Source organism: Gambusia affinis, linkage group LG05 (assembly GCF_019740435.1).
Source record: "Gambusia affinis linkage group LG05, SWU_Gaff_1.0, whole genome shotgun sequence".
In the NCBI taxonomy this organism is placed as follows: Eukaryota; Metazoa; Chordata; class Actinopteri; order Cyprinodontiformes; family Poeciliidae; genus Gambusia; species Gambusia affinis.
In genome coordinates this window covers 8838679-8859534 of record NC_057872.1, presented here as the reverse complement: position 1 = coordinate 8859534, position 20856 = coordinate 8838679, and the positions used below count along the sequence as shown (strand labels likewise).

Sequence of the window (20856 nt, the reverse complement as noted above, 5' to 3'; positions counted from 1 at the left end):
GAGGAAAACTGCCTGAAAGCCATTTTGCTTGATGGAGAAGAAACTCATAGACATGAAAACTACATGAAAACTACTGTGATGTGGTATGCATTAAACAGAATGAGATATTCAGTTCCGTCTGTCTTGTTATGCAGAATCCAGTCGTATTTACTCTTCGTAAACCTACCGCTGTTCACACCTGGAAACGTACAATACTCAAACCACTGATAAGGTGGTGAGACTCTGTGGTAGCTCTGAAAGACAGCTGTCGCATGAACAACAGAGACTTTGCTCCACTCCTACTAATGTGTACCTTTCTAGTTACACAATCCATGTTGTCTTGTCTGAACATGTTGCCTCTTGTTCAGTTCAAATTGAGGATGAAGCCAATTACTATTTATGTCCTGTAGGTCAGGAGAATAGCGATGTTCACAGACCTTTTGGACTGTGATGTAAATAATAAGGAACCAGAACTGGAAGGATTTTCGTTCTCGTGAAACGAAGATATCTCAAAATGTTTAACTGCATAGCCAATGCAAAGCATGAGCCTACAACTCATTCCGATTACAATTTATTTAAACAACTTAAAGTAGCTATGATACATACTTCTCAAAAACAGATTACACAAAGCTTTTATCAATGACATGGATTGTCTCTTGGGAGTTTCTCAGCAATACTCCCACATCTGATGACTACTCTGTTTGAGGACAGGACAGTATCAGCGTTGGTCAAGTTAAACGAGTTATTGTCCTACATTTTATTAGCTACATTTCAGTTCGCAAAGAACTTTGGGCAGCATGAACTGGTGGCCTTCATGAATATCAGAAATGCCTGACTAAGTCTCCTGAGCAGCAGTTGGATTTACCTAATAAATCTGTCAACAATATCTCGTGTCCAGTCTCAATTCAGTATCCATGACAACCAATTTCTGTACTTGCTTGCTGTATGTGTGGTGATGGTCTTCGCTGCCTTCATTGCTTCAGTTTTTAACTCTGATATAAACTACAATATAAGTCGAACTTAGAATTTTACACCAAATAAAAATGTAGGTCTGCATTTGCACACTGTAATTTGGCTTGTTTCTTTTGGAGTAAAGGCTTCATCCTGGCTGTAGTGGCCTTTCTGCCCATTGACTGCGAATAATGACACTGTCTTACATCTTCATGTAAGGCCTTTGGCTTGTGTTCTGGGGTATAAAAGCCAAAGACCAAAACACACAATGTTTGGACATTTCCATCATGTGTAGACACGCTTGTAATTGTTTCAACAGATGAACGCCTCACCTTCAAGCATCCTGAAATTGTTCCCAAGGATGGGCCAGACTCCACAATTCTCCTCAGATTACTTTTGACTTTCCCGTAATGTCAAAGAGGAAAGCAGTGTGTTCCAGGTGTGGCCTTAAACTGCATCGTAAATACACTTTATGAATTTATGAGCTAATAGAGCTCCAATTAGCTCAAATGAATCAGTTGACCTCTTAGATGTTTCCAAAGCCATGACATCATCTTCTAGGCTACATTTCATTCCTTAAAAAGGCAGAAAATCATACTGTTTGTAAACTTCAGCTTTTGAAGACTTATTCTTGCATATTATTTCTTTCATTATTGTGGCATTTTGATCGTCTAAATAATTTTGGTCATTCCAACTGACCTGAAACAAGAGAAATTTGGTCTTTCGCTTTAGAGAGTGAGGAAACGAGGTGTCTGGGCATTTTTATTTGGTGTATGTAAACTTCTGATCCAACTGTAGATTTTGCAGCCAACCCACTGATATTCATAAGATAAAATTATAAAATTCACCCCTGTACCATTATCAGCTCTCCATTATAGCTGGAGAGCTTGTCCAGCTCTCTAGCTATTGTGTCGTCATTGTGGGATATCGATGGAATATCACAACGGGATATCGATTGGACCCATTGATCACAAAGTGGATAATGGTGAATATGGAGCTTCCTGAGTTGAGCTTCATATCACAGGTTCACATTGTGTAAAATAACTATTTTTCTCAGAGTGTGACAGAGTTGAATGCCTAAAATCTCTTGAGGAACCTGACAGAAAGTCATGTCAAACGTTGCCTGATATTTGTGGTTCTATTTAATACAAAATTAAGATGAATGCAGAAACCTGGTTGATAAAAGAGAAGCACCTTTTGTTGTACCTATCATTAAAAAAATATATATTTAAGGAAGATGCCTGAAAATTTCTCCCCAGAAGACAAAAAAGTCTCCATCAATCACTTCAACTTAGAGGTCAGATTTGCCCCATTTTAGGATTCCACCATTCACAGGGCAAAATTTTATTACCCCTTTCTCAAAGATACATAAGAAGGATATCTGCTGTTTTTTCTCAGCTTACAACAAGTACAACCGGAAGTTGCCTTTGTCTAGGATAGCTCTGTGTTTCCTGCTTTTAGACTTCACTTCTGTGACACTTTATCAGTTGTAGTATGTCGGCACAATTCTGTCATCACACCACTTGATCAAGTTTTTCATACCAGCTCATATTTCATCTGTTACAATCACTCAGGACTTTAATCAGTGTTGCGTGATCTGCTTTTGAAAGTTTGGAGATCTCCTGTAGCAAGGACGTATCTGATCTCTGGGGTTTAAAGAGTGCTGCTACAGCCTGTTGTATTGACTGTTGGGGGTGTGTGCTTAACAGCACACAGGCTAATGGCATAAACCTTTTAGCCAGGCTGATTGTTTGACCGATAAGAGCCTGTTCTCATACAGACCCCGGTAGGCTGCATAGTTAAGTTAATTGGTATTTTAATGTTAAAACAAGGCTGCTCAACCAGAACGTCCTGATTATTGGATAATAAATTGTGACCATTGTGTTGTCCATGTTTTTTATGGGCACTGCACGTTGCATGCTTTTCACATTATTTGCCCTACTGTGCATATCATATCATCAACTTAGAACTCTCATTTAAAGGCTTTGATCATTGGGACACTGATAATACACAAGAACAGCTCACACCACTCCACACATCCTTTACCACCGTGCGTTTGCTCTGTTTGACGATATTCATCATGTTGTGCTGACCTTGCAGCTCAGAGTTCACATTGAAAGGATTTGTGTGCTGAAACTCACTTATGTTTCTGTATGTGACACAACCTGACAGCGCTTCCTGTGGACCTCGTCAGATCTTTCTCTGCAGGGTATGGGATCTTGTGTTGTGAAAATAGGTTTGTTTTCGGCGTGTTTGCGGTTTCTGTGCTGCTTAAGAACTCAAGGTCTGACAGAGTGCCAGTTGTGAAACTTAAACGGCACAGAGGTGAACCTGATAAGTTCAGAAGGGAGTACAATAAGTTTAACAGAGTTACCAGCTAAAGTTTGGGTGGTGCGTTTCTAGTTTTTCTTTTTTTTTTTTTTTTTTGAGGAACTGAAAATGAATATTTGTGGTTTGTCAGACTGTGCGGATTGTTAGGGCTTTAGCTACAGTAAGGAGTGGCTGAGCAACAGAAAGCAATACTAATCACGTGTGTTCATTTTTAGACGACTTGGACAAAATATCTTGTTGAGAGTCTTTAGCTAAAATCAGAAATTTAATGACTAGAGCTAGAACCGGATAAATTAATACTACTCACAACTTTAAATTAGATTAAAGTTTTCAATCATATTTTAAGTTGACATTTTTCTTCTTTTTCATTGCTGTCTGATTCAAAGGTAGAAATGCTTGACAGGAGCTGTGCTGCTTAAGAAAGTAAAGGTTATTGACTTGCCTTTGTAAACAGAGATTTTTGTAAAGCTGAAAAAAAAACTTTACCTTGTCAGTTATGAACATAACCTAAAAACAAGTTAATTAAAAGTTATATTCTTACTCATAAAAATAACACCTTGTCCTGCACTTAGTATTGTATTATCTAGCTTCCCTGGCACTCTATAATGTGGAGTTTCCTTTTAAACTCCACCCGACCATGTTGTTCTGTAGAGATATTATGGTCACAGCATTTAAGATCCTGGTATTGTTGAATGGATGGTTGTTTGGCCAGAATCTCAGTTACAAATGGGCTGTATAACAGTGGCACAACCCTTCGTTTGCTTGACCTTTTAAGAGTTCAGTAACTCTGAAAGAAAACAGTAGATTTATAAAAACACTGTCTTACAAACCTGTTTTGGATTCTGACCTAAAGAAGCTAGTATCTTCCTTCTGTTTTGTATGACATGTTGCCATTAGCAACAGTGTTTGGGCTTTTGGATATTGTTTGCACCTAAATAATGGAAACTGTGGCCTAATTCTGCTTTCCACTATGATCCATATGTTCTAACTCAATATGTCTCAGAGGAAACTCGGGTGAAACAGGAAAACCTGTCAGACGTACAAGCATAGTTGGAGATTAATACTTGCAGGGAAGGATAATGATAGTGTGAGCCTTTAAAGATGGTGAGTGTGTGTACTGAATGGTTGGTATGAATCAAAACAGTTTCTCTTTGGCATAGGATGACGGCTTAAAGTAAGCTAAGGTATTTGATTTCTCTTTTACTTTAAATTTGACTTTTAACTTGGTCGCCAAGTTTCCTTTTAGAGAACAATGATTTCAAAAGGTTAATCAACAACAAGTCAGGACATTCTGTACATCAGACATAAAAGTGAGGAGCAATGATCACCCTATCTGTGTTAATGAGCATGTTGTGTAACAAATGTTTTCAGTTCAAAATGCAAAAAAATAATATTTCTCACCAGTAATGTAGACTTTTAAAATAATTTTTTCACATCTACTTACATTACCAGTTTCAGGTGAAGTGATGATGTTTTTGTCTCATCGGTAGACATGTCATATGTTGTACTGCTCCCAACAAAGAAACTCAAATATTTTATTTCTGTCACGGCTGTGATTATTTTATAAATGATTAAGTGAACAGTTTTGAGTCAACATTTTTAGAAAGTGAAACCTTGTTTATAATTATTTGCCCTTTGGCCGCGTGTTCAGTTTATGTGACAGTTGCAGATTAGTGTGTCTATAAAAATGTTGTCCATGTCTACATATCGGCATCCCCAATAATTACTATCCATTGTCTAAGAATGCTTTGATGGGGGGAAAAAAGCAGGGAGTCTTGCTTGCTTCTCGATAGTAAGTACATTTACAACTGGCATATGTAAACGGATAGTTTGTTTCAAGTGATGTGAAACTTTTCTGCAACATTTCCTTTAAGGTGTAGAAGAACAATCTTATATTGCAGAGAGTTTGTTAAAAGGGAAGAAATCCTCAGTGGTGGAATGCTAAAAGCTAGTCAGACATGCACAATTTTAGTTAATTTTAGGAACTTTAAACAACTGAAACTGAAAATGTTTCTACCATGTGACGTAAAACTTTATTAACAAATGTTAAATGCCTACATTTTCAGATACGTTTTGGTTTGGTGCTCTTAACAGCTGAATAATGTTTGTGCTACACGCTAAGCTAACTCTGTTTGAGGATGTCGGGTGTATAACAGGCTGCAACTGGGACGTCAGCATTGAAGTAGTTAATTCATGTGATTTTCTTTGTTTAAGTGTTTTGAAAATTATCCTGTCTGACTCATATTCAGCAGATGAAGTGGATTGATCTGGCAGCTTTATAACTTTTAGTAATAACAGATGTTTTCTGGCTGAGACGAACTGAAATTCTGAGTTGGGGCATAAATACCCGCTCCATTTTTTTCTGTATGAATCATGATTCATAAATGATGTGAAATTTTATAAACTCTTCCTATCCTCTGTGTTTCTGCCCTTCTTTTTCTTCCAGGTATGAAGTCACTCCTCTTAACTCCAAAGTGAGTGAGCACTCCAGGTTCATCGGCTGCATCATCTGACCTATGCTGCTGAGTCAGTGTGACATCACGTTTACCTCTGTGGTCTAACGATGCGGACAAGACAAATCAAGTGTGACTTTTTGTGGATCTGAGATTACTCTATGGCTAGTCCTGTTTTAAATCGGTGACCATTCAGCGCCAAGCTGGACCCGAGGACTCAGTCTCCCGACACCCATTCCTGTTCCACTGCCCCGGCCCCTGAACACTCCTCGGATCACAGACACATACCTGAGCTCCACGGACCAGAGCTGCTATTAGCTAGTGAGGAAGAGTGGGAGAAGGAGGAGGAAGAGGAGGAGTACGTCGGTGTGCCCGCTGCACTTGAGGAGTTCAAGGCCACCTGCAAAGATGCCGAGACCATTACTGGTAATGTTGACGCATATATCATAACCCAAGGTTGCAGTCAGTAGCTTACGTCCATTTGGCTTTGCTGAAGCAGCACTTTGTGGCTAGGTATATATAATTCATCTTTCAAATATGCATAGCTTTAAAAGTCCATTTGGCTGTGACGACATGTTTTAGAAGGTGTGCACCAGAACTTATCTCCCTTTAAAAGTTGCAGAGTTACAAGCTCTCAATCTCAGAGGGTTGGATGAATACTGCTGGCAAAAGAACATGTAAAGACTCTATGTAGTGGGAAGAGTTTGTCTGTTTCTGGCCCTGTTTTAATGTCACATCCTGTCAGCGGAGCCTCAGGGGGGCTCAGCTCTGTGTACAAATGAGCATGTGAAAGAGAGATGAGCTCCCAGTAGTTTATCAGGTTTTTTTTTTTTAAACCCATTTCCACTACTTGTTTTCAAACCTCAGCTATTAGGTTTGAAAACACATAGTTTGAAAAGAAATTGTCTCAGAAAGAGACAATTTGATCTCAGTGGAGACAGCTTAACTTATTTTTATTTTAATTAGCAGCTTTAACTACTCCTGCGCTGTTGTTTTCTTACAGTTGACATTGTTTCTGAAGTAAGCAAATTCCAAAAGCCACTTGTAATGTCTGCGATTCTTAGAAGCTGAACTCCAGATAAAAGTTGCCTCATTTCCATCAGCAGGGTTTTTGTTTAGTGTTGCAGTGATTGAGCGCTTTCTTCTTTCTTGTTCATAAAAGCAGGAAATGTCCCTCCCTACTAACTATGTGCGTGACCTCAGTTCTTTTTATTATTTGAGCAGCAATGCCTCTCTATCCTACACTCACAAAGTTTCACAAAGAATGCCATTAGTAAACATGGCAGAGGTGTTGCTCTAATTTCAAGCATCCATCATGTAAATACTTATTTTTCAAGGTCCTGGACAACTTTCCCAATTTTTTAAAATACATTTTTCCATGAAAGTGACAACCATCCATGCATCCTTTTTTATAGGTTTTAGATTTCAACTCTGGCCTCTATTAACATATATATGCAAATCAGTTATGAGTTTTTGTAGTTCTCTTAATTTTGCAATTCTAAATTGTGGTTTTGTATGTCTAGCCTGAAGGTTCTCTAAAATATTTACATTCGCACTTTCCACTAATAGTTTTCTTGCAGAAAAGTTCAACTACGATAAAGATTTGCAGTTGATTTCAGGATTTGACCTTACGGTAGTTAGTCCTGAGTAAAACAATGTAGTTTTCGATTGACCTTGAAACATGAAAAAAGCATACACACGTCTTCGTAGGCCCTAGAGGGAGATGCTCCGATATTTTTCCACAGTTCCTTTTAAAGTCTTGCCAACATCGCTTGCAAAAGCCACTTTGCAAAATGTACTTGTCTGCTGTACAAAATCACATGCTGAAATAGGGGACATGCTGTGGAAACTTTTACTGGGATCATGTGCCTTTCCCATCATCCTACACAAGGCAAAGCCTCTAGAGACTAGATATGTGCTGCCCTCTGCTGGTTTGTTGTGATAACAGTATATAAAGCAATCCAAATAGTTTTACAGTTTATAGTTCAGCTCATGAATGAAATGTTGAGATCCCTCTTGGCGCTCCATCACATTATTTATTTATTTTCCCTCTCACTTGATTTCCTGTTGCCTTTAAATCTCCCCAGTCAGTAAATCCAGAAGATGAATGAACACAATGTGATGAATAGGACGGCCTGTTGCCATGGTGCACTTCCTGGGTATGAGGTTATTTGTCTGTGGTTAGCAGCCAGCAGTGATGTAAGGCATGAGGGGAGTCGCAGTGAAATTATGGGACACGAAAGGAGAGGAAAACCCTTAGAAGGAAAGGAGACAGAGGACCTGATAACACCGACAGAGTTATGCGAGAATCCAATCTCTGTGGAATCAAAACAGTTTAATTGGCAAAACCTTAATCATGCATCAGTGTTTTAGCTTGGCCAATAGTTGGTATTATCTGTTTTTATCCAAAACACAGACTCACACTTTGTTTTATGAACTATGATATTGCATCTAGGCAGGCAGAAATACTCTCAAATTGTCCTGATTTATTTTCACAAACCTCTCCTTTGGGTCCATATCAAACATAGACCCCCAAATGTCTCAACTACAGGATCTCAATGAAAAAGTGATTTCTGGCTATTGTCTGCCGTTTTGGCAATTTAACAATTTAGTTGCAGTTTCATAATGACTTTAATACCTTACCATTTCTTTACCTATTAAAAATATTTAATGCTGCATTGAAACCATGGTGCATCAATAGACCAACTCATTATTGTAGTTGTGGGGAAGGCATGTTGCACACAATGAATCTGCGATAGCTTAGGCATTCTTTAGCTATATTTATAAAGAATTATGATATTAGTAAATATAAAGTTACTTAGGTAATTATTTGTATGTAAAACATGATTGTTTTACATCATACATTGCTGATGACTGTAGTTATTTCTGTGCCCTCTGAGGCGCTCCTACATAAGCTTTAGAGCATTAGAACGCATATCGAGTTCTTTTTTCTCTGCCAAATCCTGGTGTTTATGGGATTCTATGAAGAAAAAGGCTGTGATTTGGCAGAGTTTCTGGTGTGGTTTTGCCCATGTTACCCAGGCTGATGATTATTGCTGTAATCTTTTCCACTGACCTGTTGCTCTGCCGCTCAAATGCTGGCTCAGAGCGATTCTCGACACATGGAGGATTACAAAAAAAAAAAGAGACATATTTAAAGTGTTAAATTTCACCGCCTCCCACACATTTCAAGCATCTGGTTCCCAACCTAGAGGCTGATACAGGCAGACGGTCTTGAACAGGGTCGGGCATGCTGTTACCTCCCTCTGTTTGTAAAGGATCAGGGGCTTGTAGAAAGTTTGTGATTCGCTCCGCTCATAGGAATTGCCCCACCGGGTTTGTTGGCTTTAAGGGTGAGGGAGAACGCTAGAGAGCAAGGGGCAGGGCGGTCCGTGGGGTTATCGTCATCGGCATGACAGACCAGTTTGGCTCGGGTCTCTCTCCACTCCACTCGTCCCTCCCCTTTTTCCTCTCTTTTTGTCTCGCACACACAGAGCTGTCCAAAAACTTTTAGCAGCCGCTCTCTAGCTCTTCCTGTGCCTCACCCTCCCAGCTCCGTCTCTCTCTTTCTCGCTCCCTGTCCCCTCTGTCCCTCTCCGGGACCAGTGGAAAATGTGACTGAAGGACAGGAGAGTAGGTGGTTGTCGGGCTCCAGACACCATGAGTGAGTACAGTGGTCTTTCTGCTGGTTTTATTTTAAACTTTACAGTCATTCTCAGCAGAGTTTTACTCGGTACATATCACCCCTTTGTTTATCTGTCCGTTTCAGTTGTCATGGAAATTGTTTCTTGCTCCCTTGTACTTGTGCAGTCTTTGTAATTTAAAGCACAGAATGATCTAATGTTGTTTGAGTGCATGATGGAAGATTTTCCACAAGTTGCATTGCTCCACTGTGGTGGTCAACAGGAGGCGGCCATGTTGAACTTCAGAGTCAGAACGTCTTCTTTCTGTTAAGCAACTCTTCAGCGCTCTCATCCAGGTTGGTTCGGCAATGTGACTCCAGTACCATGTGGCCAGTTGGAAACCAGTTCTCATGCTTGTAATGTGTGGGTTCGCTGCTCTTCTGTTACCTAACTCAGGCTTCCACATTACTGAATGTGCTGTGTTGGTAGCTGGGTGCTTCGTATCGTAGTATAGCAGCAGGACACTACTGCTGTAGTTGATCTTGAATTTCAAAGGTTTTCTGGGGTTTTTCTTCTCCCCAGACGTCACCATGATTCCGTCAGCTGCGCTCATCCCGATGTGTTTATTGCTTTGACTAATGGTGTGACAGCAGAGTATTCTATCATCTGATCCAACCAATGTCATCCTGTTCCTGGTGCTTTTTTTTTTTCTTTTCATCTGGTCTATATTTACATCTGAAGAGTGACCTGGAACTTGAAATTCTCCTGATCCTATCTAAGCATTTATTGATTGTGATAGACAGAACATCACCAGCTGTTTGTGCTGAGCTTATTTTGAAGTTTCTACCTCTGCTTTACTTTCAGTTCCTTCTCTAACTGCTTGACTAGTGCAGGTTTCCCAACAATAATATGTCTCTATTCTCATTAATAGGATGTCTTTTCTACAGTTTTCAGCAAGAATGCAAAATATACATAAGCAGAATCCAGTAAATTGTTTTATGTTTTTTTAAAAATTATTATTCCTATAATCAGTGGACTTAATGTAAAAAAAATTGTTTGGAAAAAATCAGTGGACTTAATGTAAAAAAAATTGTTTGGAAAAAACATTTAGACTTACCTAGAAATGCCTAAAAATCAACCAAATTGCTGCAATTGTTTTCAAGTACCTATGCATAAAAAAAAATCCATAGATTTGATGGATAGTAAAGTTCAGATTCTATCAAACCATTCAATGTTACAATGTAAAAAGGTTACATACAGAAAATATAAAAACCACACTATTTTCCAGACATTGAAAAGAATATTTACATTCTATAGGAGACATAAATTAGTCAATTGAAAATACAGATTAATATTTTCATTTTTTTATGAATATGGGTCATGTTCCTGTGTACTAAAACACACAGGAAAACTACTGAGTCTGCTTGCTGAATGATTCACCATCTGTTGCGCGCATGCGTGTGTGTGTGTGAGTGCATGTGCATTTTTCAGCACAGTCAGTCATTCAGTTTGGTTTAGCAAACTGTAACAGACGGCATTGTCAGGGAGTCATAGACAGACAGTGAAGCGACAGAACAGCAACACAAAGAATCTGTGTTGATTCTCATTCAGTGTTTTTACTAATGTGGTCAGTTAAAGCTTTGCTGTTTGACATTTCTTGAGGAAAACACAACTACAACATGAATTTTGTTTTGTGCAGAGACCTTATAGGCATCAGATATTTAGGGTTGTTTCTGTCAGACGTTGTGTCTTGTGTGTTGGGCGAAGCTCTCAGTTTTGGTTGCAACTGAGTCGCAGATGTTTGCTGCGACTCTTACACTGCCTGGGGAAAAATATTTCAACTATGGCTTTCTGCCAGAGTTGTAGAATGGATGAGCCTCACTTTTCACATTTTTACTTATCCTCAAATTTTAAAGCTGTGTATCTTTTTTTTTCCCTGTTCAATTTGTGTTGGTCAATAGAGTGAAATCCCAGTAAATGAACAGAAAACTTGTGGTTGTAATAATGTTATTGAACATTTCTAAAATTCAAATGATGTTGGTGCTTTTGTAAAGTAATGCACGTGTTATCAGATTTCTTTTACTTCGAGGTATAATTTTCAGATCATGAACAGTATTCCATACAATTATAATGATTTACAATATTATATTTTCAGTTGGTCATTGTTTTAAATAGCCCAGCTTTTTCCTTGATCGCCCACTAGAGGGCAACATCCACCTTCAGTTTTAGCTGACTCCATGTCTGTTATTAATTTTTCAACTGCATGTAATGAACAGCCAGCACTTCTTTAAGGGAACAAATGTTTCCTCAGAAAAAAGTAGACAATTTTTTTTAGTATTAGGGAAAAAGGCTTTCTAGGATGTAACAACCAGGAGTTTGAAGTTCACTCGTCAGATGTGGCTTTTTTTTTTTTGCTAACCTTATCCACCATTTGACAGAAGTTAATGATTGTTTTGAAAAACATATTGCCAAAGAAAGGCAATATGTTTTTCTATAGTTGAACACTATCTTGTCCTTCTCTGTGTGCAGATGTGTGTAACAGTGCTGACTTGCCAGAGCTCGAGATTGTCAGCCTATTGGAGGAGCAGCTGCCTGTCTACAAGCTGAGGGCCGACACCATCTTCGGTTACGATCAGGATGATTGGCTGCACACGCCATTGGTGGATCCCGACTCTTCCCTTGACCTTACCAATGAACAGATAGAAGAGACCTTCAAATACTTCTGTAAGTTTAACTCTAATTTGAAGTAATACCAAACTAAAAACGAACACTGTTACAATAATCACTATATTTAGAAAAGTCTTAATTGTTTAAGTCGGAGAGGTTAGTGACATTCTTCTCTGACGGTCATCTTTCCATTACAAGTGTGGACTTGGTTACCAAAACAAACACCGGCTGCATCTCCAACACTCGGGTTAATGTTCAGCTTTGTGTTGTGCTCTGAACTTGTGTTTTATGCATGTGTCTGCTTTTGTCTTATCAAACTGCCTCAGCGTTGCCACCGTTTCAGCTGGAAAACACCCACCCACCCACATAGCTGCCTAAGAGTCCAATAATCACAAGCAGGCTCACTGAAACACGTGCCGATGCTGCACGCAGCAAACCCAGAGAACTGAAGTCTGTTTAGTTTTTTACTCACCATTAATTATTCAGTTCTAATTGCTGTCTGCTTGAATAGTGACTCGGTTAGAGTAAGAGTAAATTTGCTTAAATTAGATTACACGTTCTATTTATATTCTCAGTTGAAAACTTAGACTTCACCTCTGTGATCAGTGATTACTGGGTCACTGTGGCCTGTGCAGACACAGGTCAAGGTCAAGGTTTCTTTGGGATTTCTGCCATGCCTTTTTTTCCCCCCTCTTGTTTGTCTGTATTTTCCAGGTATTACAGTTCCTGGCTCTCAGGATCTGCCATGAATGAAAGTTGCTTGTCACCTCTGACAGATGGTCTGGGTGTCGGCACCCTGAGGGCGCATTATAAATAAGCTCTGTTGGGACATATGGGGGTCTGTCAGGCCACGAGGCTTAGGCAGCTTGCACGAAGCATCAAACCAGACATCATAAAGAGTGGTACGCCTCATCATGTAAGCATTTAGTTATCCACTTAGAGGCCCAATCTTAAATCACATCTTCAGCACTCTTTTACAACATTTTTTTCAAAGCTTTGCATTTGCAGCTACATGTGCTAACGTGACCTGCTACATGAGAAGGTCGTGTCTGAGGAGATGGTGACATGGAGGCAGCTGATCAGCTCTGCTGCGATGACATGCCACCCACAGATTTAACCAAACACAGATTATATTGATATTTTGTCTGATTGGTAGAATTGATTCCATTGGATTTTTTTTCTATTCTGATTTGCATTGGAAATTTTTCAGCTAACATTTACTACAAATCTTGACATTTTCAAGATTTGAAGCACAGTATACTGAAAAAAATCAAGGTTTTAAAAAAATAACTTTAATTGTGATTTCTTCCAATGAAATAGATCCAGGGGTTGGATCAGATGTTTTTGGTAATATTTCAGAACAGTCAAAAATAATTATCACAAGCTCATGTTTTAAACAGTGTCGTGAAAAAAATTCTATTTCCAAGCACTGTTCAGGTGAAATCACTCAGTCAGGTTTATTCATGTATCGTGCACAATTCATAGAGCTTGTAGGACAATCAGTAATGAAGCAGGTCTGGATGAAAAGCTCGCTAAGCTCTCCCAGGCAGAGACAACACATAAGTTTTATACCAAAGATAAAGAATTAACAACAAAGGGTGAGATAGTCTGGTTCTGACGCAGCTGTAGAAAACAACTTCCAACCTTCTACATGAAACCCAAATAGTTCTTTTGGTGAGAGTTCACAAACATTTCATATGACCAGACTAGCAGATGTGACCTTATTGTAATTTTTCCATGACATTTCCCCCCTTTTGATTATAAATTAATATGAAAATATTTAATATTAATCAACACATTTCACTCCTCAGTCATAACACAATACTATCCTGGAAGACGTAACAAAAGGAACATATACGGAAGATACAAAAAACCTACCGGCAGTAACCTTGTCCACTCCATAACAATATTTTCACTGAGTTGAGTAGGAAAACTTATCTTGCAACCCCTCTTTGCCAGGGAGGCGGCCCTGTATATGTTCTGTCCAGGAAAAGTGAGGAGCTACCATACCAATGATTGAAGACATAAAAAGCCAAGAAACAATAAAAATAAAAAATAAAAATGTAATACAAAAGCTAATTAAGGAGGATAAAAAAAAATTACATTAAAAAATCATTTAAAAAGAAAAACAAACAACAACAACAACAAATATTAGAAATACCCAACACAAATGTCTGTAATTAGAACAAGATGAAGGCATGATCGTTGTCATAATGAACGTCCTTGTTTTTCTTCTTTCTCTCTCAGGAACTTTTTAAAATATTTATTTCAGTCTTCACTCCCCACTTCAACCACTCGCCAGTGGACCAGCAATAGTTCTTGGGTTGGGGAGCCTTTTGACGTATTAAAGCAACCAATGTTTGTTGTTATTTTCCATATTCCCTACCCAACACAGAACTTTCTCGTTTATATTTGTATGTTAAAACCAATAAATTAACTAAACACATACAAAGTGAGCATTTTTAGCATAATTTAAGGAATCTTTAACTATCCTTCAGCAGTACTCTAGCAGGCTAGTAACTAATATTTCTTTAAGCTCATTACTAATAAACTAGTTTCACGTCTTTTAATAACTGTTGTAGTTTTTCACGCTATTGAAATCAATCAGACATTTAAGCAGTGTATTTTAAAGTGCATTAAAATCTAAGAAATATATATAACCTTACGCCACATTTGTGTTTATCAGTTAAAAAAAATGCGGTTTATATGTATTTTTTATGCACTGTAGGTTAGAATTATGTTCCCTGCCTTCGTCTGGTGAAATTGTTTCATCACTCTCAAGGTGGTGACTGATTCCCTTTAAAGGCAAAAATGTTCATTCATTTTGGGCCAGCCACGTCACCACTGCCAACGCTACACGGCTTTTCCTGCTAACAGCTACTCCATGCCGAAAGGCCTTGGAGTCGGAGCCTGTTACTGTAGCAACCCCTCAGAAGGACAAAGTAGAAGAGAGGAGGGAACAAACGCTGACATGCAGCAGTAGGCGGGACCATGCTGGGAATTAATCTTCCTTTTTATTGGCCAGAAGCTTCCTCAAAGCCCTCCCTTTTAGTGTGGTCATGGTTAGCATCATTTCTGCTGCAAAACCCGTGACTGCTGCTGCTGCTGCTTGTCAGTGTATTCATTGAGTCATTGTAAGAGATGCAGAGCTCCATGTGTGGATCAGTGTTAGTGAGTAGTATTGTAACAGGGAAGACAAAGGACAGAACTGGAACTTAAGGGAACTGAATCACCTAGGAATCGGCCAAAAGAGGAAGACAAACCAACATGAAGCTTTAAATGGACCTGAAGACGATGGGATTTACAGCTTTTGCTCTGAAGCTTCGGAGTGACTGAGGAAAACTGATGAACAGAAAAAATGAGACAACACACTAGAGGACAAGGGGAGACTCGCAGAAGACCATCCGCTGATGGAAATAAACACAACAGTGATTTTTTTCTTTCTTCTTCCAGCTGATGACGCAGGCAACATCTCTGTGGAGTGACATGCTAAAATGGCACCAGATATCCAGTGAATAGTACTAATACACAGACAAGCTGAAAGGATATATGATGAGAATAAGAGGACCTGTTCTAACCTGTGTGGCCTCTGCTGACCACCAAGCATGGGCAAGCAGAAATGACTGACTGATCCACAGACGCTATCTGGAATTACACATTTAAGTGGTAGCAGCACTCCTTTAGCCATGCCGGGATGCTGGACATCCCAAAGATGCTAGGGCCAAACATGCTGGAACATTGGTGCGTCTTTCTAACAGAGCAGTGAGGATGAAGAGACGAGGCCACACAAGAGGCCAGAGGTTTGTCAAGGCTGACTACTATGAACTGGACTGGTACTATGAAGAGTGTACGGACGGTAAGAGACAATATACTTTAGTAAGAGTTGTTAAAGTTGAGTTCAGTATAGTTATACAGCACTAATTCACAACAAATATCAACAAGAGAAACAAATCAGTTGTATGATGAAATATATAATCAGGTTCTGCAGTCACACTATGCTGTTCATATCGTTAAGAAGTTAGGATTTGTTGAGTCATGGACTGCTCATAAAGTTTTTGTTATATGAAGACATGCATAGTTTAACATTTGTCTCAGATTTACAGTGTACAATAATGGGAAGTATTATTTACTGGACAGTAAAATAAATGTCAGCCATTGATTATGGCTAACATTTATTTTTGACAATCTCTATAAAGGCTAAAATATTAGAACAGTGTTCAAAATACAAAATTTTCAACTCATTTCAATTTATATTGTATTATATTATATTATATTATATTATATTATATTATATTATATTATATTATATTATATTATATTATATTATATTATATTATATTATATTATATTATATTATATCGTGTCAATTCACAACAAATAAAAGTCACCTAAAGGCTTTACAGAAAACTCAATTAAATCCAATCCAATTGATCTTAGCTATCCAACAGTGCATTCAAGTTCAATTTAATAGTGAAATTGGTTAGTCAAACGTTTTCTATTAAAGGAAGCCCAGCAGACTACATCAAGTCATTGATTTTCAGCATTCTCTCCTCCTGGACAAGCACGTAGTGACCGTTGATAATCGCTTGCAACATGTTGTTAACTTTTTCGGTAATATTTGTTCTCTAGCCATCCTGCTGTATCATTGATTATAGTAGCAATTGGCCTGATTTGTACAGCGAGCATAAAAGAACACTTAAAAAATGCCTGTTTTTTTTTGTTTTTGTTTATTTTGGTTGTTTGTTTGTTTGTTTTACAAGAGAATATAAATTAAATTTTTTAATCTGACAGCAACATTTCCAAATCCAACCTATTCCATAACAGGAAAAGGTTGAAAATTTAAGACAAAACAGTGGCATTACTCCTGTAAGCTGAAATCCACTAATCACTGAAAAATAGTTAATGTTGAATCTTCTTCCCTTAGTTACAGACTCTCACAATGAAGAGTGTTGTTGTCAGTGCAATGTCTTAATACTTAGACAAGATGTACAATATTAGAAAAACACACAATAATGTTAATGAATATCAAGATAACATAACTTGACATTAAAAATCTAAATGCCTCAGAAGTGTTATCACCTTTCTGCTTTCATCGCAAAATTTCTCACTAAAATATGTTTGTTACTAGCTGCTCAAGCTGGAAATATGTAAATTTCTCTGACTCTAGTTATAGCATAACATAAGGCATTATGTAGAATTTACACATGGTAAAACTGTAATATCCTAAAAATGGATTTCCAATAGCAACAAAAGAGAAACCTGTCCAGAACAAGAGCTCTAACATTTGGGCTTCTCGTGTAATTCACAGTGGATAAAATTAATAAAAATTGAAGAGGAAGAAAATGTTGGCTTCAGATTCGGGGACATTCTGAATGCAACCTTCTGGTTTTGCGAAAACATACAAGTTAGCTGGTCCATCCAGGGCTAAAGCAACCAGATGAAACTTAAACTTAGTGGTGACAGAAAATAAAGAAAATGTAAGTTTTATTCAGGTTTTTTGTGTCTGGATATAGATTTGCTGGCAATACATGTTCAGGTGTACCTCCAGAAAACAGAGTTTATACAAAATGCTACAATCTCAACTGACTGGCTGATTAAAGAGCAGTTTATTGTTGCAAAAGAGCTACCATTTAGCATGGTGGCCACACAGGAAAGATCTTGTTGAAATAAACCACATAGCATGTAATTGAACTGCATCTTAATGATTCTCTTTGTGGTTAGTGATGTTACCTAAATGCACTTATTTGGATGTGCAATATAATCACAGCGCTTCAGCGCCTTGACAAATAGATATTTAACTTTTTTGTAAGCTGTTCAATGTCCTTTACTAGAAACCACAGCGCATTCGAATGAATGAATGAATGAAACAAAAGCATGACTAACAACAAGGGGGTAATTATGTAAAGGTATAACCAAGCAGTAAAATCTCCTTAGGTGTTGGTGCAGTGAGAAGTATTTATGTAATGCGCCAAGGTCAGTTAAAGCATCATGTAGGGTTACATTTCAGGAGCGCCAGTGTGTAACCAGATACAGTGGGTAATGGTCCCACAGATTGGTTCTGGTGCCTGTGACTCATTGAGGATGCCTGGGGTGATGGTACCTGGTCATGTGACAGGTGAGGCTAACGGCAGCAGTCAGTAGCAGTCAGTAGCGTTTCACCAGGCTGTGGCTGTGATTTGTCTGCTGTCGCCTGCTTTGATCTGGCTTCACTGCAGCTTTCAGTAAAATGTGTCACCTGACCTGCAGCTCATAATACGCTGTTTATTTCTGAGACCTAAGATTAGGTATGTTCTGTACACCACTGTGTTCATGTGAATTTCTTGGGGTTTTTTTTATTTTTATTTTAATTTTAATTGTTATCTAATTCCACATTTCTTGTGAATATTGTTCGGATGGAGGAGGAAATTAATTAATTTCATGTCAGTGTCGTAATAGCCATGTGCTTCAGGGATGCTGTAGATTTTCTTACATAACACACAGTGTGGTGCAGCTCAGCACCATGAGACTTCATCTCCAGCTGTGTTATTCAACCGTGGCTGCCAGCCAAGCTTTGATTTCTAATGTTTGGTGTTTTGACTTTCTTGGCAACCAGATTGAGAGGATTATTTTTGACAAATCTCCTCATGGAAGCAGGAATAGCAAGCAGCTGATTTTATTCTGAGCTCGGCATGAGGATGGAGGGGGAAGTAGGTTGGCTTATATTTAGCTCAGTGATTTGCATGTGGCTCCAAGTCCCTTTTTTGTTAACGGCAGATTGCAACACTGCTTGTCGCTTTTAGAAGCCTTCAAACAAACTGGTCCGAATGAGCTGAGTCCAATCAGAACAAGGGCGTGGGAAAAACCCCAATCTATTGTTTCAATGAGAATGTGGGGGCCGCCTGGGAATAGGGGATGTCTTTCTAAATTGTTTTTGATTTAATTATTCAGACTTTTTAACCTGTCAAGAGTAGAAAAACGTAATTAAAAGTTGACTTCCTTCAGATACTCATTCAGCAAATTTATTTTCACTTTTGTTTTTTGGAAATAAAGCCACTCTTTTTATTAGAAATGTTTGGTAACTTTATAAGCGCGTCTGTTAAGAGAAACTGATCCAATTTATTAAAATTAAGCACAAAAGCAAGAATGAAACAAAACATACGGGCTGAGAAGAGTGAATGTGACCAGGAAAGCAATGAAATGTTGTTTGTGCAGAAGCCCTTTATTGTCCGCAGAACAACAGAGCTGTTCTGTGGGACATGCAAGGTCGTCCAGAGCTGGAATCACTTTTCTTAACTAATTACAATGAAAAGCGTGAGGTTTTGTGCAAAGGACTGGCATTTTGGACTAAAGCTCACGATCACTTCTAAAAGTTTGAGGCTCACAGGTTTCATTTTGTTGAACAGAAGAGAATATTTAATGTTTTAGTCAAAAGCTTTTTCCTAATTTCAACTGTTTTCAAAAGTTAAAGTGAACCTCCTTAAAACCAGAAGTACTACTAGGTGGAGTAGTTTTTAGTGATGTTAGGGCATCTCTTTACAGGGGTATTAGCATAATTAATGTCACTTGTGTAGTCCAACTACATCCATGCATTATTGCCCTTCACAGAATCTCAGAATAAAAAAGGGGGAGGTTCAAACATGAACTGGGTGAGATGTTTATTATGATTTAATGACATCGTGGCTCAGACTTGACTCTCGGGTGTTGGAAAAGCAAACCGAGTTTTTTGCACCACCAGTTCCAAATTAGACAGCATGAAGGGCAGAACCGAAAGAAAAGCTGTTGATTTTCTGAAAAGGTTTAAGACTCATTGAAGAGTTCACCTTCCAGCGGGGCAACGAGCTATGATCAAAATTTATTCATGGCCGAACTCATTCCTTACATTTCCTTTCTGTCACATAAAGTAGAGCAACATATAAAGTCGCACTAAAGTGCTTTGTGGATGTGTCAAGATGCAAGAACATATTGGTTCTTCTGCAAGACAATATAAATGATAAAATAAAATGCAGGCCGGACACAGTTTGTGAGTACACAGGCTACTTCCCAGGGACTGGAGTTGGAAGTTTGTTGTTATTGTTTTAATGTTTTGCAACTTGGAAGTCTGTTAAAGACCCTTTGGTTTGTGTGGAACTCGGCTAAAGTGTCTGGACGCTTTGGCACGCTGGTTTGTGTATAAAATGTTCTGTTAGAATCAGGTTATCCCCTCAAGAGGTCCAGCACAGCAAACAACCTGAATGAACAACTTTCATTGGGTTTGAATTAAACACGTTTTTCCGATGATTGGTTGCCTCCTGAGTGAGAGGGCAGAAGCTGTCCTTTTCAACAGGAATCAAACTGGAAAAACCAGGCTGAGGGATGGTGGCTACTGTCTGCCCGAACCTGTTCTCTGGTTTTAAAAAATGCCATTATGACACAATTTGAAAGGAATGCATGTTTTGAAAGGTAGCAATACTGCATATTATCAGGACAAGGACAGACAGGGAAATATTTTTCTGCTTGATGATACTGTGTGCTGGATCCATGTAAAACCTTTCACCTGCGGGGTTTTGTTTATCTCGCCACGCCCTGGAAACCAGTGGCTGTCGCTGTTTGCCCAGCTTCAGTGTCGCCATGGAGGCTGGGATGGGCTGTACCAAGGTTTCGTCACCTGAGAGGGGTTGTAAAATGTCTTATCTTCCTTTTAACCTGAGTAAGAGCCAGCACTCAACAGCTTTAACTTTTCCACCTTTAAGTTGCCAGTGTCTCTCCAGCATCGAAATAAAAATCTCCGTTAAACAGTTGCGGATTACAGAGTTAGGAATTATGTTCTTTAAAGCCCTTCATCTGTTGTATTAATCTGCTCCAACCCAGTTTTCTAACTTTAAATATGAGACAAG

General features: G+C 38.6%; 1 protein-coding gene across 5 annotated transcripts in view; it reads left to right on the top strand.

The window, feature by feature from the left end:
• Nucleotides 1-5903: 5903 nt before the first annotated feature.
• The window catches only part of trak1a (trafficking protein, kinesin binding 1a), a 34280-nt gene continuing 19327 nt past the window's right edge, over nt 5904-20856 (top strand). Inside the window, exons 1-3 of one of the 5 annotated variants that reach the window (XM_044117857.1) lie at nt 9203-9378; nt 9621-9693; nt 11867-12061. Coding sequence is in view for 3 of the 5 variants with exons in the window: in XM_044117860.1 (XP_043973795.1) it covers nt 9375-9378; nt 11867-12061 (199 nt within the window). In the remaining 2 variants the exon portion in view is untranslated. Of the gene's footprint in view, nt 6141-9199; nt 9379-9620; nt 9694-11866; nt 12062-13803; nt 15861-20856 lie in introns of those variants that run through there. The other 4 variants (XM_044117858.1, XM_044117860.1, XM_044117853.1 and 1 more) reach the window with 4 other exon arrangements.